At 40.0% G+C, this 27,970-nt stretch overlaps 2 protein-coding genes across 5 annotated transcripts; both read right to left on the bottom strand.

Moving 5' to 3' along the window:
- Window positions 1–1,342: 1,342 nt before the first annotated feature.
- On the bottom strand, window positions 1,343–12,164 carry parvg (parvin, gamma). 3 transcript variants are annotated; one of them, XM_071534697.1, is made up of 13 exons: window positions 11,951–12,164; window positions 10,832–10,993; window positions 10,444–10,508; window positions 9,645–9,747; window positions 9,228–9,371; window positions 8,819–8,934; window positions 8,658–8,713; window positions 8,528–8,562; window positions 8,365–8,426; window positions 7,903–7,971; window positions 7,133–7,234; window positions 5,135–5,207; window positions 1,343–3,010 (listed from the first exon to the last, which is right to left on the bottom strand). In XM_071534697.1, the coding sequence occupies exons 2-13, from the start codon at window positions 10,893–10,895 to the stop codon at window positions 2,937–2,939; spliced, it is 963 nt and encodes a 320-aa protein (XP_071390798.1). In that variant the 5' UTR covers window positions 10,896–10,993; window positions 11,951–12,164; the 3' UTR covers window positions 1,343–2,936. The 3 variants fall into 3 exon arrangements, with proteins under 3 accessions (XP_071390798.1, XP_071390799.1, XP_071390800.1); XM_071534698.1 differs by having other exon boundaries at window positions 10,832–10,946; XM_071534699.1 differs by having other exon boundaries at window positions 10,832–10,933.
- A 703-nt stretch (window positions 12,165–12,867) lies between these two features.
- parvb (parvin, beta) lies at window positions 12,868–27,389 on the bottom strand. 2 transcript variants are annotated; one of them, XM_071534695.1, is made up of 13 exons: window positions 27,208–27,389; window positions 20,431–20,520; window positions 19,064–19,134; window positions 18,573–18,675; window positions 17,390–17,530; window positions 16,941–17,056; window positions 16,646–16,704; window positions 16,357–16,376; window positions 16,170–16,231; window positions 15,978–16,046; window positions 15,578–15,679; window positions 15,411–15,483; window positions 12,868–13,848 (listed from the first exon to the last, which is right to left on the bottom strand). In XM_071534695.1, the coding sequence occupies exons 1-13, from the start codon at window positions 27,320–27,322 to the stop codon at window positions 13,772–13,774; spliced, it is 1,098 nt and encodes a 365-aa protein (XP_071390796.1). In that variant the 5' UTR covers window positions 27,323–27,389; the 3' UTR covers window positions 12,868–13,771. The 2 variants fall into 2 exon arrangements, with proteins under 2 accessions (XP_071390796.1, XP_071390797.1); XM_071534696.1 differs by lacking the exon at window positions 27,208–27,389 and adding an exon at window positions 22,959–23,080.
- Window positions 27,390–27,970: the final 581 nt, after the last annotated feature.

Genomic DNA, 27,970 nt, shown 5'->3' with positions numbered 1-27,970 from the left:
TCTGTTTCAGCTTTAGGTTTCTCAGAAAAAGCCAGTTCATGGTCAGTTCATGAGAAATCTTTCGTTGTGGCCATCTGTTGGCAGTTAAAGGTCCTTGTAGCCTCAAAACATTTCTTTTCATATGTAAATCTGCCTTCACCTGATGGGTTATATATGATACTTATACCATACAATCCCTGTCTCACAACTTTGATAAGTTAATGCTGGTGGCCTGAAGAAGAGAAAGAAAAAGAAAGAAGAGGATGCTCTATTTGTAGGGGAGCAGGTTCAGTCAAGCAGCTCATCCCTATTTGTTCTGTCGGATTAGAACTTGGTGATAGACTAAGCTGGGACTTGTTTGCCGATATACGTACAGTGGTGGAAAAAAAAAATCACTCTCTTGACTTTCATTCTCATTCACATTCTCTTGTGCTACGCGTTTATTTCAAAATGCATTTCAAAGACACACAGGTACGCACAAACCCACAAACCCACAAACACAAACCTCTCCGTGGGCTGCTGATTGATCAGTGTGTTTTTCCAGCTCGATAGAAACTGTGACATTTTGTCAGCAGTGTGAGAGACGTGCTGATGGAGTGTTGTGGGCTTGATTGATTCAAGGTGGCACTCTGAGAGCACAGCTAAAAATCCACAGTTCCAACTTGCCAAGTATCTGAACATCACGCACAAGTGAAGTATGATATGCAGAATTGTAACCTACTTGTGAAGTGCTGCAGGTGTTTGGCACTGAGGGAAATTTTGCTCTTGACATTTATCAAATCAGGAATGCTCAGCACAGACTATTACGTCCAAACAAGAAAGAAAGCCAGAAAGAAAGAAAGAAATACATAGATGGATGGATGGATGGATGGATGGATGGATGGATGGATATAGATAGATAGATAGATAGATAGATAGATAGATAGATAGATAGATAGATAGATAGATAGATAGACAGACATAGATAGACAGACAGATACATAAACAGACAGATACATGCATAATTAGAAAGAAAGAAAGAAAGAAAGAAAGAAAGAAACAAAATCTAAGCGAAGCTAACTAAATAACAGTTACATTTTAGGTTTAACAAACAACATAGAGCTTACTGTGAGGACAGGTAGCTTCTTGGAAAATGTAAGTATTACAGTATTTATCTTGGTTTTTTTTTGTTTCATTTTTCATAATAGCTCAATTGTCCTCATTCACAGGAGTAATTTGCAGCGACTAGCAGTCTCAACACGAACAGCCAGCCCATATCTACATAGAATTGTTGCTCATATAAGCCAATTCTTGTATTGAAAAGCCTGACAATGGATCCAACTGTGAAACGAGACAGCGGGCAGTTGTGCATAAAATAGCATTTTATTGAAACTTCAGATATGCCTATGTATCACAGAGTTCTGTCATGTTCTTTCATGGTTTGACTTCACAAATCACAATGGTTTTGCCTGGCTTAAAATGACCACAATTTCCATTGAGCAAATCTAGCTGACAATCACTTGGGATGAAGAGTTCAAGGACAGCAAATTGGAAAGCCAGCTCAAAACGCTGCATGAAGAGAAGCCATTTGGATTGACATAACACTTTCACTGTCTGCTGAAATAGCCAATTAACGTGATGAACAGGAGGAACGCACTTGTAGCAAAAACCTGTCTATCACCATGAATTTTTCTGTCTCCCCCTCCCCCGTCTCTGCCTTTCTTTCCCTGTGTGTGTGTGTGTGTGTGTGTGTTTCCTTCTATATCTCTGTTTCCATCCAACTGCCAAGCAAATTTGATGCAAACTTTTGAAATGTCGCAAAAAATAAAACATGAATTAGGTGCGTTTCCATCAGCTGGGTTGAAGTGAATAAATAGGCTTCCTGAGTGTCAAAAAAACACATCCACAAGAGAAATGGAGAATTGATTTGTATTGGAAAAGTATTTGTTGTTCTTTATTGCTGGCCATATTTCATGCTTTCTTCCGAAGACGAAAACAGAGAAATGCACTGCGTAATATTCTAATGCACCGACTAATGGCCATACAATACTGAGTTATACAAGATAGATAACAACGGATATTACATTTCTGGGAAGTCGTGATGGGCAGATATTTTACAGCCAACATTTCAAAGTGTCCAGAACCACATTTATACTGTTGTGCAATAAAATTGATCCATTATGCCAAGGAAGCTTACATCATTATTTAATCGACATGTGTTGTTCCCATTGTTGTTTATAATATAATATCTTTATTATCTGCCTCAAGCAAGCATAAAAACATTTTTGCAAAACAGTAAATTTGAGCTGTTTTCCTGTTTCCATTCAGTTTTTCTAATTTGAAAAATTATAATTTCCAACTAAAATACTTGGATAGAAAGCCAGCTTTTCTCTCTCTCTCTCTCTCTCTCTCTCTCTCTCACACACACACACACACACTGAGTTGTCATCACTTCAATGACAAAAAACATAGAAATGTGCCATGCCCCAGCATGTTTTTCAGTGTTGGACTGAAAAACAAAAATAGAAATAAAAAGCCAAAACAAAACAAAAAAAAGATCCATCCAAACATATTGACTGAATGTGAACAAAATTGAAACATCTATTTTTTTTTAATTATTTATATACATATTGTTTAGCCTATTGTGATGTTATCCATATTGACTTTTATGCATTTAGTGGCCTTCACTGTCAGCAAGATGTGAAACAGTGAGAATGGATAACTTTTGAATACTAACAGAGAGACACTGTACACTTGAAAAGCTATTGAAGCTTATTCTGCTGTTACACTCTGGATAAAAGCATCAGCTAAATGCCTAAAAACTGTCAACTGTACCCTTCAAACACTCGGATGCGTATCTAAAGCATCTGCAACAGCCTGGAAACAGAGGAAATCGTAGTCCGACCAAAGACTCCACATATCTTCGGCTTCATCTATACTCCCAGTCGTCAAGTTTCTCTTCATGTGTCTCTCCTCTCTCATTTCCCTTTGTGCTTCTTGAACAGGGCATACAGGACCTTCAAGGTGGCAGCCACATCCTGTGAGACGATATCTGTCACAAAATCCACAGGAGCCATTTTAGTGCTTATTTATTGTGCACCTTCAGCATTCCCAAGCTGCCGGAGCAGTGATAATAGAAGGATGCTTTTACCAACATTAGCTGATAACTATTCTCACAATGCATCTTAACAGGTCATAGATCTGGAGGGAAAAAAAACAACATTAGACGGCAATCTAATCACTTAGTCCTTGGTGAGATGAGATCCCAACAAAATCACTCTTTGTTGGGTGATGCACTAATTAAATGAAGGCGGCATAAAGATCGACTCCACCACTAGCTAACCTAATTAATGCACACTGTGTGCTCTCATTGTAGACCTTGAGTGCTGGGAATCCTCATTCCATCCGAGCAATTACGCCGGTAATTAAAAAGACACTAAAAATGAATTAAATTAGCCACTTGCTCCTGGGTTAGATTAATTGTGCTGGGCCTTACATTAACGGTTATCATGTTGAGGATTTACTTTACAATTATGGGCTACGGCTGGCAGGCAATAATGGGGCGGCATTTTCAATGTTCATCAAAGGAAATTTCACGCTCAGGCAGCACACAGAGCATCTTGTCAATAATGGATCTACAGGGAAGTGAGGGAAATCCATGTGTGCCCAGAGACACAGGCATTGACTGATTCACACACTTAACCTAGTCATTAACTCATTCATTCATTCATTCATTCATTCAGTCATTCACTCACTCACTTCAACCTCTGCTCTCCCTTGGATTCATTTATTTCTATCCACAACAATACAAGAATAAATAGGGAGTCATAACCTGTACACATGCAAAAAATATTAAGGCGCTTCAGCTTAAAAACATAGGTTTCCTTGCTGTCTTGAAACTGCAAGTTGACTAAAATAGTACTGAATAGTTTGGTCAAAAATCATTAGCTCCTCTAAAATTCACTGAGTGGACAAGTGTTTATCAGCTGAATCCACAAACTGATGAACTACATTTCCAGTATTATTCTTTCACTGGTAACAAAGTTGTGAGTGTCAGCTGTTCATGTCAAAAAATAATTATACTGAATGCTGAGAAGTAAGCAGCTGACTCCACACTAATGTGAATGGGAGAGGCGGACACTACTTGTCTGAAAATGGCTACTCTAGTGTATTTCCAGTTTTATCAGAAATTACCTTTGATTCACCTAACATACATACATACATAACAAGTCTCTATTCTGTAACTTTACTCAAGGATGAAGAAGGAAGGGTTTCTGAAGAGTTAACTCAAAAGCAATGTGTGGTGGGAATTATGCTAATAAGCTAACAATGTTTCTAACCCATGTTCGTTCAACTTAAGTCACAAGTCATGAACTCACTTTCAAGTTGAGACTGATAAACATCTACAGTATATGCACTGAGTTAATGATTAAATATGAATTGGTTTCACTAAATTGCACTAGGGTTTTTTTATAGATACAGATACAATCAGAAAATTTCAGGGACCTGCCTGATAACGGTGTGACATACAGTAGCAGCGCTGCACGGATACAGATAGCATCTCTTTCTCTAGACACCCATAAACACACCCAACCACACACACACACACACACACACACAGTTGATATGGCAATAGCGGCAAGGTTAAATACCAATAACTATCAGCAGGCGACAGACAACAGAGTGACATTCTCCCCTTGAGACTGTTTTCCTCGGTGCTGCTCTCTAAATGAATGATGATGACCTCGGACTGAGCCAATCATCCGCAGTGATACTCATTGAGGCACGATTCATACTCATTCATATTCCACAGCAATTCCATCTTTCCCCCCCAAAACACTGTCAAATTCACACTCCTCCAAGCAGTGGAGATTAACTCAGACTATTGGAGCGATCTCCTTTCTCGCTTGACATATGAACAGACTTCGGCGTATCGCTTTCACCCAGATAAATGCTCTTGATAGAGGAAATCGTCTGGATTAGTTCAACTTTGCCGTCTCCTACAGCAGCTACTGTGTACAGTCTTGGTTGCATTTCTGTTACGATCAATTTACATGCAGGCTTGCTGTTTGGTTTTCACCCTCTGTGCCTAGCATTTTAATTTGAGTGAATGTAGCTTGTAGTCTGTGTTGTCAACAAGTCAGTTGTTTGCGCACACCAGTGTGAATTTACTCACCTTGTGGGTCAACAGTGGACACATGCAGGTCTGTGTCGTTGAGGAGGTCCAAGGCCAGGGTCACATTATGAAGCTAGAGAGATCGAAATGTGACACATGGCAGTATCAGACAATCAATAGACCACTATAGCCAGTTATTTAGTATCATATTCAGTCTTAAACTCTTATTTTTCTTAAGCCAAGTGACAAATTCTGCCAGTGGGGTGAGATAATTCAATTTATTTCCAATGCAGTTTCAGTTTCCACTTCTGTTTTCAATTCTTCATTCTGCATTGGAAATAAGTCCAACCCCAATGGCATATTTCTTCACTTGTTTTAAGGAAAATTAGAAATTAGACTGCTGTTAAATCTGTATAGATGGAGAAGTTGACAAAGACAGCAAATGACATCTTGAACGGTACACACTTGTAGATTCCCATCCAAAACACATTGGGTTTTCATGATGTTAGCATGTCAAATTTAATATATTTGGTTGTCTCTGCTATCAACAGACTGTAAAATGGTCAGAATTGGGTAACACTTTACTTGAATATTTGGTTATAAACATTATATGACATTATTCCCGCATCACAAGCACATTATAATTACATCATAACTTCATAAGAAAATGTCATAATACAATGCATTATAAATCTGTCACAAGCAGGTGATGAGGCTATTATTACTACTGGGGCCAAAATATTTATTTATGTATTTATAACACATCATAAGCATAATTCAAGTTTTTGAATTACATCATAGTGGCATCAGAAAATGTCATAATACACTATAATGCATTGTAAATCTGGTATAACCAGGTTATGAGGCTGTTATAAGTTATGATTTTACTACTGGAACCTATATTTATACTATATAGCAATATATATATATATATATATATATATATATATATATATATATATATATATATATATATATATAACTATAATAAACTATATTTCTTTTGTTTATAATAAGGCATCAAATTTATTATAAGCTGTGGAAATCTTATTAGTATGTCAGAGACTTCTAAGTAATTCATGAACTCATGATATTAACTAAAGTAAAGTGACATCAAATTATCTATAGTCATGACTTTTTCATAAACTCATCATATTGCTTAAAGTTAAATGAGACATCATTATTAGCAAGGCATGTTACATTGTAATATGTATCTACTTTTAGTAAGAGAGCTGTGAAATAATCGTTGCTTGATATAATATAATAACAGGCAAGATTTTGGATCAGGTTTAAACAGCTCCATTATTTGCTGTGCTCATCTGAGAAATTAGCTCAAGTGAGAGATGAAAAAATTTATCTTTTGAGTGCTACAAAATACATATAACACATATAACATTGATGGCAGGGCCTCAAACAACAATTTAAATTAGAGGTGTCAAAGTTTAGTAAAAGCATTACATATAACAACCTCATAATCAGGTTATACCAGATTATGAGGTTTATTTATAAGGTTTAGTACATTTTATGTATTTAGTAGGATAAGCCCCTTGAGATGTCGCATCTTGTTTTCAAGTAGGTTTTCAATGTATTATAAAACATTTCTGATGCAGTTATGATGTCATTATAATGTGCTTATGATACATGTATGACTTATAATGTCTTAGAACCAACAATTAAAGTCAAGTGTTACCAAAAAATTTAGCTCTTTGTAATGCCAACAGGCATTATGAGTGAATGACAGCAATGCTAATGAATTAGTACAGTACGTGGACTGTGTGTATCTACACTCAACCCTAACCCTAACCCTAACACACAATATCACAGTCAATAATGAACTAAATTTTTAATTGAAATCAGTAATATCCCCTTCGACCAGTAGATTAAAAAATATATATATAATGACTGAAAATCAAATCATCTACGAGGATCCACAGGCACGACGATGAAGATGATGACATAGTAATAACGTAAAGTGGTGTGTGTGCCTCTCCGCAGCACAAAGTCATCACCCCTTAGAGGACGCACTTCCCTCACTAATGCTCCATAGTGAATCCATACCATCTCAGAGTGACTGACAGGGGTCAGGTTGAAGTCACAGAGCGGCACGTAGAAGCCTTCCAGCTGTCCAATCAGCAGCAGCAGTATCACACCATCTGCAAACTAGACAGAAAACACACCGGACGTTGGAGCCCATCCAGGGGAGGCGACGCAGTGCCAAGGGAAGCAATCAATGAATATGAATTCAGTGTGGTCAAGGGGTAAAACTCATTCAATACCAGGTATGTGTTTTTTTACAGCCAGGATGAAAAGCGTTCGAAAACCAAAGGACTTGAATCGATAGAACGGTCATTCCCATTCAAATCAGTGTTTCTGAACGGTCGGAGCGGCGGCCATTTTTATGTGTAACGTTGGGCTAGCTTCCGTATAAACCGACTTAAAGCAACTTCCTGAAGCGAGAGGTTTCGCAGCAAGAACCAAAGAAGCTTCTCTGACTCCTTACTGTCATGGATTGCTAACATGCTAAAGTTGACTAGAAGAGCTAGAGAGAGAAGTATAGTCTTTGATAATGCCACATTAGCCTCGTCGGTAACGTTAGCATTCAGTCGATGTTCAGTTTTGACAGTTTGCTGACAGACACATCTGCACAGTTCTCATGACAGACTTTACAGCCTTAACGCTCAGACTTGTGTTGTCACCATAGCAACTAATGCTTAAAATTCTATAAGCGTCATTTTGTGGTGTACTAGCCAAATTACCATGGCAAATTGTAAGGACCATTCTATCCATTCAAGTTCTGTCAAAACAAGTGTTCAGCTGTTGGTTTGTACCTGTTTGTCCATGTCAGCCACCTGCAGACCCATGGTTGACATATTCTGGTTGACAAAGTGTAAAATGGCCTGAAAGTGGAAAGCTATGAGATTAGTTCATTAGGAATAAGGGGGGCTTATTTAGCTGACACATTTAGCGGGGTCAAGGGTAGTTTACTCTGTTCAATTAAAACACATTTCATCCTTCATCACACTCTGATGAAGGCTTTCGTAGCGGCAACGAGTGCGTCGCAGTAAGAAGGATTTTAATGTCTGAGCACTAATGGAATAAAGGCTTTTTGACTCTCTGATCCCTTCCCGTGGTAATACAAAATACACAACAAACATTACTTTTTTTTTTCATTCATAGCTAAGTCTACATTCATTATCCAGGAGTGTTATTCATTTCCTACGTTAGAATTTGCCAGTGTGAGAATGAGAGAGAGTTAATGCCTCAAACTCTACTCTCCCTCTCTCTGTTACCTTCTTCACCGTGTTGACCTTGTGAGCCTCCAGCTTCAGCAGTGCCTCGATGGGATCTTCCCCTGGGTGAGCAGACAGCCAGAAAAGTGTTTAGTCACTGTGGACTACACTGCTGTTTGGATGACATTCAGGATGTCGGCTCGACCAAACACTCTAAACTCACTTTCTGAATTGTTGAGGGGATCGATGGCCGCATCGCTGTTGAAAAAGCCAGCAGATAAGGTGAATCTTAGGTGAATTCCCCATATATACAGTACGTCTACAGAAGTGTATAGGATAGAAATTCCCCCCACCTTTCTTCTGTAAGGAACTCCACCTGTACGTCTGATTTGATTCCGCTCTTGCTGACCTAAATGCAAAATAAGGTAAACCAATATCGTGCAATGATTCCACAAAGTGCGTTTGAGGTAGATTTTGAGCAGAGAAAAACAGTGAAGCTCGAACTTAAACTCACTTCCACGACTACAACTTCAACCTTCACATTTGGTGGCAAATCCAGATCAGGCTGGAAGCATCTCACCATGGCAACGAGCAGATGAATAGTGGCCAGAAGGTCTTTGTTGTGGATGACTGACAGGCGAGAGAGAACAGAGCAGAGAAAATCAACCTGCGCTTACATGACAGACCCCGCACAGCATTCTGGGCACCAGAAAAACAACAAATCTCCACCAACAGATGATTAACACAGTACCCCGTAGCGTCAGCAATTTCATCTCCACAATAATCTTTCACAGTTGGTGTTAGCTAACATGGCACCCTTGGGCTAGCTTCAAATCCTGCTGTAATTTAAAATCCATGCCAGGAGAGAACATTTGTTCACTTGTTGCTTCATTTTTTGAGCCCTGATCATCTGTGTGACTCACGTTTGATGTCCCACTTGATGAGGGCGCTGTCTTTAAGGCCCAGTCTCGTGTCCAATTCCTCCAGGATCACCTCCAGTTTGCGGATCTGAGCGGCGCTGGTCAGTGCCATCTCCTCCACAGGGAGGTGCACACCAGCCAACCGGGCTGCAGAATCCAGGAATTGATCATTTATAAGGTCAGGGTTTTACGATAGCTACTTGTGAGGACTGAGTTCTGGAGATTAAAAGTGATAGCTTGTAGGAGAATTTACAGAGGATGCATTAGCTAATTTTCATCTTGAAAAAGGGCAATTTCCAAATTATCTATGGTTAGGGATGAGTTTAAGGGTCAAATTTAGGTTAGGATTAGGTGAAAATACAGTAATACAAAACTGTGTGTGTGTGTATGCATGTGTTGTGTGAATTCATCTAATCTCACACAGCAGATGATGGAGCACCAGTCCATCATACAGATCCTCCTCCAGGCTCTGGACCACTATGTGCTCTGGTTTCAAAGTACTGTTGATCCAATAAACCAATGCCTACCGAGACACAGTTCAACACACAGTGAGTTACATCATACACTTTCATCTACTTGCATAGTTTTGTTTGTTGCAAATATGATGGAGGAAAAAACAGAATGAAACCCAATTTTTTATCTTCTTAGTCTATCCTGTATTAAATCCCACATAGATGAGACACAATTCTTTAATTTAAACATTAGCTGCTCCAATTAAAATCATTAACAGATTAAGTCAAATTCAAATGCTTTTCTCCCCACTCTATATTTAAGGCATTTCAAGCTTATCGATCTTATTATTTTCAGCAGAAAGTATTCATTCAATGGCACTTGTATGAATCACTGCCATCTTCTCCATTGAAATGTGTTTTGAAAACCCGCTCCAGCAGACTCCGTCTGGTCCTCGCCATGCGGCTCTCTGATCTGTCTGCCATCACCTCTGATAAAGATGTTCATTAAAATTTCACTGATCCTTCCACATCTCTGCCTGCATCAGATATTATTCATGCCCCTCAATGAATACATACATATAGGCTTTGTAATGTATTTTCTGTGTAGCAATTATCTTCAGCCCCTATCGAGACACAAGGGGGATCTCGAATCTATGGTAGTCCAGAAGAGCAGTTCACAATGAGCTTTGATGTTACAGCGAATACTGAAAGGAGGACAAGCACTCAGACAAAGGAATAATAATATGGAGATAAGGGTTAGCGCTTACCTCCTTCAACTTTTCAAGTTTGGGGTCTTGTAAAGATGTTGGCTGAATGAGCCTCCTCTTCTCTCCTGTGTGTGAATACATACATACTGTAAATACACATTCTTTCATCTTGTTTTTATTTATTTTTTTCAAACAGCCTTTTTTACATCGTTTTAATCCCATATTTTATGACTGACAGCTGTTTTATTGTTTCTTGCACTTTAAATTGGATTTTATTCATGAATGGTGCTATACAAATAAAGATTGATTGACAGATTGATTGATTTAACACCTGAATTACAGCCAGTTTCGAGGGAAATCATGACAAGTGTAGATGGCAGTAGCTCAAAACCGTGACAAATTGTTTACCAGCTCTACTGTGTCGGCCCCCCCGTGAATGCACACGTACCCTGGAAAGATTCGATGTCCAGCATGTCCTCCTCTTTCTGCCAGTCAAAGATATCCTTCTCCATGGTTCCTCCACAAGGTAAGATACACAACGACTGCTGGCCTGTCAGCAAACACTGTGGAAGAGTTATCTGTGCTCCAACAGCTTGAGAAGATGTGCTGCCTTAAATATAAACCAGAGTGAAGAACGTCAACGTGGGTAGTGGAAACACAAAGGTTAGAAGAGGGAGCTTGTGACCAGAAGGTTGCTGTTTCAAATCCCCAGACTTGCAAGAAAAACGAGTGAGGGAAGTGAACTAATGTGAATGAAAAGCACTCTCCCCTCTTCCTCAACAGCGCCTCCATAAGTGCCCTTGAGCAAGGTACTTAACCCCCAGCTGCAGCAGGGGAGTCGCTCACTGACTTTGATAGGAGACTTTGATTTTTGCCAGGCAGCCTCCCGTTGTGAGAGTGTATCGCCGCGGTCCAGAGAAACCCTTGCATCTCAAAAATATCAGCTTTTCAGAAACTGAGAAATGCAGCCTTGTTTTCAGTTTGACTGCCATGCATTTTATTAGTTTATCCAATGGGTTTTTGAAAGGATTCCATAAGACAAAGTGTGGTACCATTTTCATAGAGTATAGAATCCATCTGAAGTTAAAACTTTTCACATGACATCACAGCGGTATGATAAAGGTCCGAAAGTTGTCAAATTGAAAAAAAGGAAAAAAAAGGAAAAAAAAAGGAAGCTGTTTTTTTTAAGCTTATGTTTAGCTTCCTCACTTCCTATTCTGTCAGTCCTTTTTTTTTGTTTTCGAGTAGCACACTCAGCACTCCACAGAAGAGTAGGACCCCCATAGATTTACAGGATCACACTTCTCCCCCAGAACATTTTGAATCATATGGTCCCAGACAAAGCACAGCAAACGGCAGCAAAGAAATGCATTTTGACAAAACAGTTGTGACCTAGAGCACGTCAAACTGTCGTCCCCAAGAACTAGAGAAGAGCTTCGCTGAGCAACTTTTTTTCTTTATGTGAGTGTGTTGTGTGTATATGTGTGTGTGTATGGTTTCCTTTTCCTGAGGTTGACAGTAACTTTCAGACAAGGTCATAAACAAAAGTCTTTTTGAATAAGCTTACCTTCAGTAGCCTGAGAGGGAGTAGACAGAATATGGTTACTTCAGCTGAAGTGAGTTCCTTAACTGATGTCAACTCCTGAACCGTCAACACAGCAGCACAAAAAGCATAGAGAGTTGTGCTCAGTCTGAATAAGAGCTCTTGTGGAATGTATCACGAAAAAAGTCTGACTGCACTCAACTTCAAACAATTGATTTAAAAGAAAATAGCGTGTCAGAGGGTCGAAAGGGAAGATAAGCACAAATGAGAGGATGTGGCGATGCAGAAGTTTGCACTTCCTCCTTTTTGATACTGTGTTGTTTTCTCATACAGGAACACAGTGCAGTGGTTTCTGATGAAGGAGTTTATCTTTAGGTGATGTGCAGCGCTCGAGACTTCGATCAAGAGTGTGTCGAGTGAAAGATAATGAGAGGACACTTCTGTAGATGGGGACAAATGTATTGTTTCCAAACCACACTTCAGGAGGTCCGAGCGAACGTGACACTCAGACGCCTGTAGCACTCAGGCTTGCCTCACACATCTCCATCTGTGACTGGCCGGATCAATTTGCTGTCATCTGGCCTGCAGCCCCCTCCAATCTTCAGCACAGAGAAAGGGAGACAGACAACAAAACAACACGCTCTGTATGTGCACTGGTCTTGTCGTCAGAAGAAGAAAAAAAAAAAAAAAAAAAGGATCACCCATCAGCCAGACGAAGGGGCAATTTGGGGATGTGGAAGGTTACCATGGTAACAAAGGCAACGAGACAAGAAAATAAAGGCCTAAAATAAACCCATAATTCCTTTAGCTAAACTCAAATTGCAGGAATTGGATGTTCCGAAGCCAATCTTGCTGAAAATACAAAGCAAATCAAACCCACCACACAAGTGTGAAATAAAATGAAATTCTCTTTCCGTTGAAATTCAGACGTTTATTTCCTGATAGACACAGATAAAAAAGCTAGGGAGCGAGCCATCCGGTGCAAGCGCATCTCCTCACAGTCTAGATTGACTCATCCTCTCTCTCAATAATTCAGCCCTGGCTCTAAAATGCATGACTAGTCCTGTACTGTACATGCTGTATAATCTTAGTGGTCTCCAGGCTGCACCGCGGGGCTGGCTCTGCTTCAGTGAGAGGTCCAGGCCTCCGTGGGGACTCGTCTGAAAGGTTGGTCAATGTGAAGACACTCTGACTGGGTCCCTCGGGGGGGCAGGAAGAGCACATCGCACTTAAGGCAGAGGGCAACAGCATCAGCTTATAAATATGGCTTGAACCGGAGACATAGCGTACATAGTTCAGGGTAAACTGACAAAAAACTGTTCAGAGTTCCTTCACCTTTTCAAGCGAAAAGTGAATATAAAGTAATGATAGGTTCAATATAGTGATAGGTTTATAAAGGCAACATGATAAGGCTATATTATTAAGAATATACAAAGCTTTCTGAATACAATATAATATACCATATGCAGCATTTACAACTTTCTTAAACATTCTGCGGAGGAGGGATAAGCAGTTTTCCTTTAACATAAAACACACAGCCATGCTTTCCAGTTTGGACAGTCTGCCCCTCGTACATTTTCCAGTGACGGCTGTGTATTCAAATGCAGGCTAAAGGTTACAGGGGTTTTCTGGGTTGCAGTTAACATCGGCGGAAGGAATAAATAAATACTGACATTTGGGGAAGATTAAATACTAACATTCAGAGCCCTTTTCAGGCCGCTCCCCCTGGGTCTTTTTAAGTCCCACATAATGATGACTTCAGTCCCAGTTGGTCTCCTCAGTGTTCAGACTGCAATGCGTAATATCAGGGCAGTGTTCTCATATTGGGGTAAAGACCGGTGGATATCACTCCGAGTTCTTGTAGTTGGTGAACAGGTTGTACAGGACTCTGAGGGTGGACTTGAGGTTCAGGTTGACAACATCTGTAAAGAATCGAAACACCACAGAGATCATTAGAGCTGAGTGTTTGAAGTCTGGTTGAACTGAAAGCTGCTCTATGTAGTTGTAGGAAGAAAATGTGAACCTCTGAGATGTTGAAAAAAAAAAAGTTATTGCTCTAGTTCTGAGTAAATAAAGTGCTGTAAGAGAAAAATTGGATGCCTGGAACACCAAAGCTAAAAAAGAAATGGGTTTGCCCTAGCGTAAAATCAAATTTACAATGCAAAGAAGCTTCCTTTATGCTCGCTGTTGGTTCACTTTACTTCAAAAGGTTATTTGTAATTTTGGGAAATGTGATGGAGTTTAAAATAGGGCCTATGAATTTGCAAATGATTATCATATGATGTATTTTTTCTTACTAAAAGAGATTCAAAGGTAAGAACATATCTCTATGGCATAACACATATCTGCTGATTCTAATTTGCTTTTTCTAATTTCTCATCTGAACTTAGTCTTTATCAAGTGATTTATACCAGACACCATTTTGTTAAAGCAGTGGCATTGCATCACCATTTACACTGGGATGTTTTAAGCCCTTTATTATCTGCATTGCCTTGTTAGCTAGTGTGATACTGTTGATATCATTAGCAGCTCTGGTATCTCTACTTTCATTTATAATGAAGCTGCTGAAGTGAACAAATAGTAGGAATGCAGCTATCAGACTACAAAAGCGGTAGCTGTAATAATTCCAATTACTGAAAAAAAGTTATCTGATTGCAAATAGTTTGAAAAAATGAGTGTTTACTTGTAGGATTAGTCTGGAAAATGTTTGAAGGACAAAAGCATTTAGATTGTGATATTGTGGATAAAATATTTTACACGTCTTAAAAAGATAGTTTGCAAGGACTGATGATGTTAAAAGCACTATTTAAATTACAGTATTGCAATAAATGGAATCAATTATTCTTTTAATGTCATGCTCTGTGGATTAAAGTAACCCACAAGTAACAGAAATTAATTACATCGCACTAGTTGATTAAATTACTGAATACATTTTAAGCAGGCGATCAGTCAAATGTATTGAATTACATTCTGCATGTAAGATTTCCAACCTTGCTGATTGTGGAATAACATATATATCTGTGCAAGGGGTGCAGAGTTTGAAGAGTTAAGTTTTAATTAAAGTTCCTCATAAAGTCATAAATAATGGAACATTAAGTCCTATTTTGTATCTAATAATTAAACACACTCAGTTAGCCTACATGCAATCAATGAACCCTATTTTGATTCTTTATGGAAAAGCTGTTACATTCTGTTAAAACACAATAGGTTGGTTTATTAAAACTGGAAAACAAAGAGCAGCTCAAGGCTGTGTGAACCCAGCACTAGCTGGTATGAGAGTGTTCAAGGCAAGGCAAGTTCTCCATCTACTGGACAACTTTAAAATGGCTGTTACTGTTGGACGCCAGCCATTCAACACTTGGCCTTCAGTGGCCAGTACAGGGGACTCATAATCGAAGTCATCCTCCATAAAATCTCCTCCAGGGATTTCATTTTATCTTTTATTTGCTCTTGTAATAAAGCAAAGCAGCCCACTATAAAATACCTTCTGGTCTGGCCTTGGGTTTCTTCAGGCCTCCATCCTGCATCAGCTCAAAGGCAAACGCCACATTGTGGACCTGAGGGGAACAACATGGAAACTCAACATATTAGCAAATTGCTAAATATCCCACCTACTGACTCCCATAATTCACTTTTAAAAGCCGCAATCACCTTCTGCTCGAAGCTCTCGGGGGTAAGGAAGAAGTTGTACAGAGGGACAAAGTAGTCTTCCAACAGCCCCATCAGCAATACCAAGTACACTCCATCGGCAAACTGGACACACACACACACACACACACACACAGAGAGAGAGAGAGAGAGAGAGAGAGATGGCAGACTGCATGAAGATATACAGAACGCTCAAACTGTATGAGTAGATTAGATTGGATTAGATATATCTGAAAATTATAATTCAATAAGTAGTTGATGCAAATGCAGGAAAGAGCAGAACCACAGGATGAAAGCATGTTACATAACCCATATAATAATAAGAATACATTGTATTGCATAGTGACAGTCATAATACAAATCTAATACAAATCTGCGGATAAAGCCACATCAAATCTCTTACCTGAGATTCCAGCTCAGTGACTTCAAGGTTCAGCTTGTTCAGGTGTTTGTTCACAAAAGTGATGAGAGACTGGTGGTGGGATGAAAAAAATATCACTAAAAATATTTTGAATAATTTTTTTTAAAAAGATGGCCAAGGTCAAATGACTATTCTGCCCATAATCAGGCTGCTAAAAGACACAATTCTTTTTACCGTTTTTACTACGTTGAGCTTGTCAGGCGCATGATCCAGCAGCGTGTCAAATGCGTCTCTCTCTGTGATGAAGAAGAAATCAATCGAAGGTTATGAATACTTAAGCAGATAAACAATAAAACAATAAAAATGAAAAGGACATTTCCATAATACTGTAACATGAAACAGGTATATGGCTGGGACTCACCGAATCTACCCAACATCATCCTGAAAAACATAAATAAGACAAGGCAATTAATAAGGCAATTATTATTGTTTTTTAATAATCAGGATTTGGAAAAACTGTTCAGTATTCCAATCCGTGTGCGCACTGGAAATACCTTCATGTAAAACAAACACAAACCACATTCATCACCTCTGTAGGATGCCAAAGCCTCATAAGAATCACACAACAACATTGAAATGAGAAGAGGAACACCATTTTAATGGAGGTTTGATTGTGGATGAAATTAGAAGTAAATTGTATCAGCGCTTACTCTGTGGTGCTTGTTAGCTCCTTGGTCACAAGAGACGTCTGCAGGATGCCTTCTCTCTTCTGCTCAAAACAAACAAATTCACAGTCAAAATGCCTTTATTACCACACAGCAGACTTAGGGGAATCGCTGATGCACATAATACAAATCAGATGAGACAAAGATAAAAAAAAACAATGACAACATTAAAACACACAAAAACAACATTTATCCCTACACCACTCAGTTTAATCTTAACCCCTATAGAGCATCATGATGATCTGTACCACTATTGTTTGAGCAGGATGGGACAGCTTACCTTGACCAACACCACCTGTACAGAGACGTGCTCAGGCAGTCTGATGGGGGCCTGGAAGTGCATGGCTAGAGCCACCAGCAGATAGACAATAGCCACCAGGTTCTTTGAATGGATAGCTGTCAGAACAAACCACAAGAGGAGACTGTCAACTCTTTAACACAACATAATGATGTGAGCAATTTCCTAAAGATGGCCGGTACATCCAGTGCTATTTCATAAAATTACAAAGTTGCAAATTAACAAATTGCTTGTTTACAAGAGCTAATCATTTAATGTAACATATGCACTAGCTCCAGTGGGAATAAAACTCTTGACCATGACCATCTTGATCGATGCTCTAACCGCTGATGTACACAGGACTAAATCATCTCAATTTATTAATGTTAATGCAAATCAAGAGAATCAACCAGGTGGTAACCGGTGAATCATTAGGTTGGTGTAAAACTCACAGTCAACGCTCCACTCAATGGACCAGCCATGAGGCCTCAGCAGTTCGTTGACCGCCTCCAGCACCGTCTGAAGCTTCTGCTTCTGGCCGATCTCTGACTGGGTCACCTCCGCCACGTTCAGCTTCCTGCCCGACAGCTTTTCTGTCATCAGCAGGACAGAGGAGATACAAAGATATCAGGTCAAACTGATGAAACGAACACGTAGGGAAACATACGCAGGAGAGCACAGAATCGTACAGTAGTAATAAAGTCCTGTGTCTTGTACTGTGCAGATTTAGCAAGTGAGGGATGTCTGGGCTCTACGGAAAAGTCCTATGAATCAGGAGGCTTGTCTCAGGTGCATGGGTTCAAAAATCAGACACAAAAAGTAACCAAGAAGAAATCGCACACTGATAAAAAAGGAAGAAATCCAAATGAGGCCAATTGATGAAAACAGGACTGACATTTACATAAGAAAATGTGCCTCGAATTTCAGCAAACAACAATGTGATGACCGCAAAAATGTAGAATGTTTTAGCTGCAGACAACAAAGAGTAACGAACAGTGAGTAACAGTGACTAGCAGAGGAAGTGAGGGATGTTAGCTCAAGAAAACAAAACATAGACAAAAACAAAACAACAAGAACTCGCACACTGATAAAAAAAACAAAGGAAGAAATCCAAAATAGGCCAAATGATGCAACTGATTAGGTGCCAAAGTGACAAAGAAGTGCAGAAACTAAAAGTGCACAAAGAAATCAGAAGACATCTGTTTTGCACTGATGATGATCTACTGATGGAAACATTTTCTGTTGTGCACATTTAGTTTTTGCACTCTTTTCTCACTTTTGCACATTGTAAATGTCAGTAAATACAATACATGTCAGTCCTTCTTTTGCATCAGTTGGCTGCTTTTGGATTTTTGGGTAATTTTTAATCTGTGTGTCAGTTCTTGTTGGTTTCTTCTTGTACAGGTATGACAGAGTTTTTGCTCTTCTCCATATCTCAACATAGGGGCTGGTTTGAGACATTTTGATTGGTTGGTCTAATCAGCTGGTGTTTGCACAGGCGCCAATAGGTGGGGACAGAGGAGAAGAGACCAGCCAGGGCAAAAGAGCTTTTCAGAAATATGCAGTAAATTACTCAGGAGTGAGAATACACAAATCCAAATATGAGAAAAATATGTGAGTATACCAGTTCCTCACCAAATAACTTCTGGAGCACTTGTCCATCATAACAGTCCTCCTCCAGATCTTTGACAATGATTCTGTCTTCCTCCAACTCACTGTTAATCCAGTCAATCAGGACCTGGACACACATAGGAAAATCAAAATATTGACATGCAAAGGCCACCTGGGTCCTTGCAGGGTCAAATTAACTAATGCTACCAGTCTCTCTTCATGCCTGTTCACATTACAAAGTTTTTGCTACAATTATATACTGCATGTTTTGTTTTTTTTGTCTCTGTTCATAGAGCTAAATATTTAAAAATCAACATGGGTAACAGGCTGACAGGCTATTAAAATCTGTTGTTTTGGTTCACAGCCATTATAAATACATGGTTTGGATGGGAAACTAAGAGCCGGGGATGATTATGTGCCCTTTTCTTCTGGGGTTTTTTTGTGCTCTGATTACATCATCACAACGTCAAAGAGATAACATGCTGTCTGAGTGAGAAACAGTAACACTAGACTACCTTCAGAAGGTCTTTGAATTTGGGGTTTTCCCTGGATGTTGGGTCCAGCATGTTCCTCTCAGCGTTTTCCTCTGATGGAAGATAATATGACGGAGATCAAGAGAGTCAGTGGGAGTCCATAGTAACACTTTGTGACACAGTCTAAGACCCAGTGCCATTTCCTACACATTTACCTCGCCCTTCAGACACAGACACGCACACATTTCATCCTTCTCACACATACACACCAACAGACACATACACGCACACACACACACACACACACACACACACCTACACATACACACACACACACACACACACACACACACACATAAACAGTTTTCCTATCACACTCATGTCAACAGTGATTCAGATGGTGACTGGAGACAGAGGGAGTTGTCTCCACTCCCACGCCCACAGCTCTTTCATTTCCTATTCCTCCGCTGCATGTCACACCACAGTCCCCATTAGTCAACATGTATTACAATCATATTCTTCTCAGTAACCAGAGTAACAGTCACAGTAACCTTCTGACAGTCAGCTAAAGGCAACTCAGACTTGAAGAAGCTGAAAATTGTTGTTGCTGTGCAAATGCTGAGAAACAGCTGCAGTATCAGAAAGTAGCATTAAAGCAATATTCCACTTAGTTTTAACATGGGGGTTATTTGGCACTTGACTGCCATGAGAACCCATAATATAAACTAATCACCAAGATCGGATGCAGCTGGGACGAGTTTGCAGTGTTTGAAAACTTACATTTAACATATTTGTGAACAGATTCAACAACAGATCCTGCTTTTAAGACAATAAAGCAGTCATTGGTCTGTCGTCATTTTGCATTTCTATTCTTGGTTTACACTAAAATTAGTATTTAAAAATAAAAGTGGATCCGGCCTCCCAAAACAGGAACTATCCCTCCTAAATGGTGTCCCTCCCCTATGTTCTCTTCTGTCAATAAAAATGCTATTTGGCTGGATATTATGTTCTGAAATGTTGGACCAACAGTCCATTGAAAATCACAGTAGTGGGATCTGTCGCTGAATCTGTTCACAAACGTGTTAAATGTAAATTTTCAGGCTATTTTTGTGGCTCATTCAAATAAATGGGAAGGGAATATAAACTCATCCCCACTGCATCCCATCTCGGTGATTAGTTTATATTATGGTTTTTATGGCGGTCAATTGCCGTATAACCCCCATGTTAAAACTAAGTGGAATATTGCTTTAACATTCAGTCAGCAACAAAAATTGTAGAAGAGTCATGAGCTATGTGTATTAGTGCGGATGTGTGTGTATGTATGCAAGCATGTGTGAGCCTATGTGAACATGTATATATTTGTGTGTGTATGTGTGTGTGTGTGTGTGTGTGTGTGTGTGTGTGTGTACCCAGTAGCGTGTCCTCAGGATGGATGTCTGTCCCCGAGGGAAGCATGGGAGCGTTAATGGCATTCTTCCCCTCCTCATGGAGATCACTCACTAGGGAGACAGCAAAAACATACACACACACACACACACACACACACACACACACACACAATCACATAATCACAATCTTTATGTAGCAAGGTAAGAAATATAAAAGTAAGGCAAGAGCCATAAAAGGGAAGTCAAAAACAATACTAAAATGTCATATAAAAGTTAATTGTGAATAAAAATGAGTTTTAAGAAGTGATTTAAAGGATGATACACACACAGAATATCCTTAGATAAACATTGCATTTCAATGAGGAGAGAGGAAGGTAGAGAGAGAGAGAGAGAGAGAGTGAGAGAGAGACAGAGACAGAGACAGAGGTAGGGAAAGAAAGACTGTGTGTGAGAGCGAGAAAGACGTGAAATAGAGACAGAAAAAGGGAGAAAGTGGATCAGCTGAAACACAGATTCAGTGGTACAGTATTAGTGTACAATGCCCAGCTGTCTGTATGAAGGCTTAACACACAGCCTGGGGCCCAGAGCCTCTGACACCACACTTTGCCCTGTGGACTCACTGTCCCATTACTCCCTGCTCCCACTCTGCTCTTCTTCTATGGTGCTTCATCAGTCACTCATCAACCACTTAACTCTATTTAGTCTCAGTAAGAGCCCAAAGACATACAGATCAGGTGAACTGGAGACTCTAAATTGCCCATAAGCATGAATGTGAGAGTGAGTGTGTTTAATGTAGTGTGGTATGTGATGTAGCATATGATGTATTCATAGTCATAGTATTCCCATGATGTCACATGCATTGGTGCTTCCCATATATACAGCTCATTGGCTGTGGCTGTCATTTAATTATAATCACCTGTTAACTTATTACAATCACCTGTTATTTTCCTACCAAGATGGCTGAGTGGTGATGTAACAGAAAACTATGAATATGTAGTATATATCTATGGTATAGTAGTATGTAGAATGTATAAGATGTAGTATGGTATATGGTATATAGTATAGTGATGTAATATGGTATATGACATGTACAGTATATGATAAGGTATGTAAAGCCCTTTGAGACATGCTTGTGATAAAGGGCTATAAATAAATAAACGTGACCTGACTTAAATAATCAGACCTGAGCAAAATAGCATTTGCAAATACTTTTATTCATTTGTTTTACCTTAGGTGCAAGATGGTCAGGGATTACCGCAAAGAACAATACAATAAGTTTAGATACTGAAATATTTGAAATTCAGTCTGTATACTATTTTTGTAATTTCCTGACACTATCTGAAGTCCTGAAGTGGTAATCCCCCCTATCTGGTATTGCAAGCAGGTCAACACAAATGCCAAGAATTATTTGTAACTATTATTTGACCCAGGTGTGTTAATAGTTCACGGTAAACTGATTAAAGGCAACAAGGAGCGTAAACATCAATTAAGAAGACACCAAAAAGAAACCAATATTGACCCACGCTTTGAGTAAGGTATTGAATGAGCCACTTTCTGCTGTGATGTTTTGACTTCAGACTGGAGAATGGACACTCCAGGGATTTGCGGCTCTCTTCTCCTAATGGCCACGTTGCTTTTATCATGCTGTGTTTCAATTTATAAAACCTGCAGCAGGAATAGTCTAAAATCCATCCTTTTATCGACTTTGCTACTTAACGCCTATGAGGAGAGCCAAGGGAAAGATGCAAGGGATAAAATTATTGAATTTTTTGCATTTCTTCAGATAAAAATAATCTGAAATTGACAATTTGTATTGGAAATAGAATTCAGGCTGACTGAAAGTCTATAGGGCAACGCCTTTACAGCACAATCTGAGAGAAATCACAGCTTCAAAGCCTGTCCAGAGAGGGGATGTACAGCCCACCTCAGGGAGGAGTCGTCCCCCAAGATTTCCTATCTGATTCAGCCTTCTTGAAGTCGCTGACAACAAGCCCTCGCCAGCAGGCTACTGTAAGTCTTGCATCTCACGACAGATCAGCAGTTTGCTTTGTAATTACAGCGCAGCCTTGCTGCATTTCATTATAATTGTGCTACTTCCTCTCCCGGTGTCCATCTGTACATCTGGCTGCCTTAGTGGCTTTGTACCGTGCTGGACCGAGCTTTAATGTTTTACCACAGGAATAAAATGGTGAAATTGGATTAATTGGAGGAGATTTATGGAGGCTAAGACATGGAAACAAAAATACTTTCACTGAAAATTATATCATTCACTTGCCAGTCCTGAAATATAACAGCCTCCTTCTGTCACAGTCAATCTTAACATAGTGTACATCCAGTGGTCTTTTTACACTGACTAGCGGATAGACCTTCTTGAGAATCACTGCTCTCACAAAACCTGACCTTCACAGCAGTTCACATCACACATTGCTGAATATTAACATACAGTGCAGTAAGGTAACAAGCCATGCTTCCCCATTCATATGTCCAAGTTCCTCAAAGTCCACCATACAAACACCCTGGCAGCTTTTTAAAAAAAACACACAAATTACCTTGTTTCTTCCTCTTGGTCCCACACAGCAGCCCCGCCATGTTCCCAATGTAAAACTGAGGGTTCCCCAATGAAACAGCGAGTGAAGGTAGAGATTATGTAGGAGTGTGTATGTGTGTGTGGGGGTGTGTGTGTGTGTGTGGATTGCAGTCGGTGGGGTTGAGCAGTGGCAGGGGCGTCATCACGTGTTTATTTCTGTCACAACCCTCCACCCCACCTCTGCGGTCCAGTTACCGGAGAAGCAGAGGGGTGTGGGTTCTATGTGTGCGTGTGTGTGTGTGTGTTATATGTGTGTGTGTGTGTGTGTCTGTTGTATGGGACAGGAAGGAGACACTACACTAGACGTAAAAGCACCACAGTAACCCTACCACAGCAGTAACCTCTGGGCTGTGACACAGTGGACGGAGTGGACATCACTACCTCTAGTCATTTTTGGACGGGACAGGGAACGTGGGGAAGACAGGTAATATGTTGGTTGGATATTCTCTACTAAAATATCTGTATTTATAATCTACTTGCTGTATATCTGGCATGGTGTTTTACATCTCACTATCAAGATTGGAGTGTTTTCTCCATACTCACCCATGCTGGGTCACTGTTTTTGCTGTCAGACCCAGCAGTTCAAAAACAAAACAGCAGAACTGACTGTTTAAGATTAGGTGCAGTATAGTAATTTCACAGTAATACAACAGTAGGCTACTGATGTGGCTCAAAGAATAACTGTACCCTCTTAATGAGCATGTGCATGGAGCCTTTAATATTGTTTTGCTGCAGTGGATAATCAATCAAGCAGTGAACGTATTCCTTTTAACATAATTACACTAATTCAATACAAACCGGGGGCTTGCAGTCAGTAACATTTATCTTCCGCCAGCTTCATCGCAGGAATTCATGGAAATGCTTCTCATTAGTGCTTACGAACCATTATGCAAAAAAGGCATGGTGATACATGGTGAAGTCAAGACAACAGCAACAATACGGTCAGATTTCTTTTTTGCTTAGAGGGCTGACAGAGGAATGCAGTATGTATAATCTGTCCAGACCGTAAACAATGTGTAACGCAGATTGAAATCAACCTCTCCTTGGTTGGTTCCACTGCTCCCGAGGGGGAGGCGGTTCACTGTGACACAGGGGAAAGATATAAATAATGCCGCAGTATGGAGAAGACAGACTGGACCTTAAATATAGCTCCGGTTATTTACACCAGCACAGGCACCGGTGACTAACGGCGCTGAACACTCATTAACCACAGCCAGGAGATGACAGTGTCACTGAGGATGTTCCACAAGGGGGCATCATCAGATATTAGGCATGACAGCTAATATAACTTGTAATAACATAACTGTCACTATAATGTACCAGCAATATGGAGAATTTGATATCCTGTCATACTTTATATTTACACTTGAGGCATCAGGTTAATGCTTCTATCCGGAGAAACTTAAATTCCTAGACCACCAACATTACAAAAAAACAAATAGGAAGGAGTGCAAGGGTCAGAGCCACTGACAATTGGTGCTAGTTTAGCCATTCCTTAGTTACATAATACATTATTTAATGTATAATGCACTCAATTCCTCTCTAGCTCTTTTTGATAGCTGTGGAATTCACAAAATAGCAACAATAAACCTGGAATAGAAAAACAGCTTACTATTGTCAGCATCCATCCTTGTGGGATCTGTATTACATGAATATTTCCTACTTTCTGAGGGGAAACACTCTTCACCCTGCTAAGATACTGTAGAATGGTGAGGATGTGACAAAACACTCATCCTTACAGTGCTTATAAGGCAATGACTTGCTTTACTTTGACTAAACTATTATTACTGCACTGTCTACCACTGTGCAAGGGAGTTGTGCCTTATATTGTCAGAGGCACACACACACACACTTCCTTCTTCCTTTCAGTTTATCAGGATATGCAGAAGCAGCCATAGGCATATCTATAAAAGCTAGGTCTGTAACTGCAGAATCTGGCTCTGTTACACAGAAGATATGAAAATACATGTTAAACTGCTGTTTTATGTCTTAGCCTCTAGCTGCTCCTTTTAATCTCAGGATAATACACCAACATTTTTTCTCTCCATTTCTAATACTGTAGGGGAATTCAGGGAATCAGCTCTTTTTTGAGTCAAAGTGCATATACTGCATAATTACATGCATTTACAGTTGCTAAGGAGTGCCATCACTGCTTAAGAAATCAAAGCTTTTCAGAGAGGAACAATATAATTCTGCCCTATACCAATTATTCAGCAAAAGTGAAGGAACTTCTCTAGTGGCAACTTGTTCCACTTGGGTGTGCTCCTCAAAACATACACCACACCCAAAAGTAACAGAAACCACAACTAGGCAGCATGTGATGCCACAAGCTGTGCACCCTTCCTTTATTAGCAACACTAAAATCCCACATGCTTTCTTTCTATTATGCTGATTTCTGATTCTAACAGAATCAAGATGCTCTGCCTTTATAATGACTGGTAACTTCTATGAGCTTTAATCCACTTTCACCACACAGGGGCACTCCACACTCAGAGAGCCACCTCGGTTTGTATTGGCCTTGTGGGAATCCCTGCTGTCCATATTACAGAATTCATTACCTACAGCTGTGGTTCCCAAAGTGGGGTTCGGGGACCACCAGGGGCCTTTGCGGGTGGGTTGCGGGTCGGCAAAACGAGAAAGTGGCACTCCAACAGTTAGAAGAAGGAGACTTTATCACCTCAGTTCTTCATTTTGCTGGTTTCTTTATCATAGCATGCTCTGGTGAAAGCTCCTTGCTAAGCCGAAACGCACCAGTGTGCTGTCCAGAATGGGTCTTATCCCTCAAAAAACAAAAAATAAATTAAAGAAACCAGCAAAAATGATGAACCGAGGTGATTGAGTCTTCTTTTTTAACTGTTGGAATGCTGCTTCTGTCCTTGTTTTTCAGGCTAATTGTTTACTGTTGACCCATTTATTGTTGTTTATTTTTTGGAGAAGCGTGCTTGTTTTTCCCTCCCGTTTAATTTCATATTTGTATTCATTTGAAGTTAGTACTATGAGAAACTGTATGACTCTATCCCCACTATTACCTCCCCCACCTACAGTATGGACAATAACACAAGTCATATAACAACACAAGTCTTCTCATATGTGGCTCCTCGGGACAGAATCAAAATCGAAATGGGGTCCGTGGTTTTGATGCACATCTTTTTGGGGGTGCTGCTTGTGTGGGAACCCCTGAGTTAGAGAAGTGCTGAGAGTGCTGATGAATGGAATTTAATGGGGCTCCAAAACAATTAACATGTCTCTGTCCTGCTGGTGGAGCTCCTTTTATGGAGAATGACAAACACATGGCTGAGAGCACACAACTCACACACACACACACACACACACACACACAAAGAGGCGTCAAACGTTGCAGCTGTCCTCACCAGACAGTGGAAGGTTGCTAGGACTGGGTTGGAAAATTGCTTGGTAATACATGAGAAAGTGGAAAAAGTACGACAATAAGTTAGAGAGTAGAGTCTTCAGGATCTTGAGCAAAATAAAGGGAGAAAAGTAATCCTCTTACACCTTATCTTGATAACCTTGCATTCCTGGCACCGGTCACCTATCTATTTATGTTTATTAGCTCATGTTAAATGCCTGCGGACTCGCTATGAGGCTTTGTCTCGACTTTCAGTTGCTCAAAAGTCCTGCCTTCCCTAATGTAGACCTTAAAACTATAGGCTACACAACAGAGCGCAAACCATGGAAATAAACCTAGATTTAAATAATAATAATAAATAATAACGTCTGCCGCCACCGTTAACTTCTTAAAATACAATATTTGAACGTCTATGAATTGTATGACTCAGTAATTAGTAGCCTATTACTCCGATAGTCCTAACAATGATCCAAAAAGGCTGCCCGAACAAAAAAAGATCATTAAACAAACTATAAGTCCCTATTGAAATACAGTAGTTAGATGGGATGAGATAAAAATATCATTAAGTACTATAAAGTCACTATAAACTCACCACTGAGCACCAGACTCTATAGTCTCTATAGGAATATTGTAATCATGTTTCACTACTGGGATTGTCAAGGCCAATATCATACCAAGACCAAAATAATCCATGGTGAAGCATTGCATAGCTGTCACTGTCCCAGAACAGAAAACATTGATAGGCGCATCATGTGATTGCAGCACCATGGACAGTAACGGGATCAAATTCTGGCCTTATAATAATGTTATACCCGGAGAGAAAAATAAAAGACTTCTAAATTACCTTCTTTAGACTTTTTCTTCCGCGCCAGTGTTCCTCCTAATTTCCCGAGAAAAGATTCGTCCTTTTTCATCTTTGCGGACTGCGGGGTCGCGGATCTGGTCGGAGTCCCAGACATCTTTGAGTGCAGGCTGTCCTGTTTCCTCACAGCAATCCTCACTGCCTTTGATGCTTTCAGTGACCAGTGTGCGATCCGGTGTCAAAACACACACAAACACACGCGTATAACAGGCAGAGAAGGGAAGAGGGCTTGTTTGGTATCAATGTAGGACCGAATGACTCACATGTAGGCTGGAAAGGCTTCAGCTTCATTATTCACCGTCCGTTTACTCCACAGCGCCAGTCAATGGCTGGATGAGGCATAGAGCAGGTTTCCGCATGGGGGGGAGACAGGAGGATGTCAAAATGTGACCCCTAGTTTGCATAAAGGGGTTCCCAAACTTTTTCATGTCAAGGACCCCCAATACTGATCGCCATTAGACCACGAACCAACTTTTGATAAGATTTAGTCCTAAGGAACATCATCTGACTTTCTGCAGTTAGAGGTAAAAATGGGGAGTGAAACCTGTCTAAATACTGTTATGCACCATCCCATTGTACAAAAGTTTTTGAAATTATGCTAAAAATGAATTAAATAAATCCTGGTGTTGTTGCAGACCCACTGGAAGCACCTCAAGGACCCTGCAGGTTGTTGGATATGAATTGGTAAAGTTTAACTGTTTAAATTCTAAGTAAGTAAACAACGGTGAGTGCAACATATGGTCAG

This window comes from Centroberyx affinis, unplaced genomic scaffold (assembly GCF_046629955.1).
Source record: "Centroberyx affinis isolate AG114_WGS23_722 - 3 ecotype Tasmania unplaced genomic scaffold, CSIRO-AGI_Caff_v1 ptg002607l_1, whole genome shotgun sequence".
NCBI classification, from domain to species: Eukaryota; Metazoa; Chordata; class Actinopteri; order Beryciformes; family Berycidae; genus Centroberyx; species Centroberyx affinis.
Note: the sequence above shows the minus strand (reverse complement) of the source record. Positions and strands in the feature narration are given on the sequence as shown.

What these genes read in the sequence shown, in the direction of transcription:
- parvg (XM_071534697.1), bottom strand. Translation starts at nt 10,895, where the DNA reads ATGGAGAAGGATATCTTTGACTGGCAGAAAGAGGAGGACATGCTGGAC. An exon ending in AACTTGAAAAGTTGAAGGAG is followed by an intron (nt 9,748 to 10,443) that starts GTAAGCGCTAAC and finishes GTGTCTCGGTAG; the next exon opens with GCATTGGTTTATTGGATCAA. An exon ending in CATCAAGTGGGACATCAAAC is followed by an intron (nt 8,935 to 9,227) that starts GTGAGTCACACA and finishes CTCGCCTGTCAG; the next exon opens with TCATCCACAACAAAGACCTT.
- parvb (XM_071534695.1), bottom strand. Translation starts at nt 27,322, where the DNA reads ATGTCTGGGACTCCGACCAGATCCGCGACCCCGCAGTCCGCAAAGATG. An exon ending in GAGCTAACAAGCACCACAGA is followed by an intron (nt 16,377 to 16,645) that starts GTAAGCGCTGAT and finishes TATGTTTTTCAG; the next exon opens with GATGATGTTGGGTAGATTCG. An exon ending in GATGATGTTGGGTAGATTCG is followed by an intron (nt 16,232 to 16,356) that starts GTGAGTCCCAGC and finishes TCTTCATCACAG; the next exon opens with AGAGAGACGCATTTGACACG.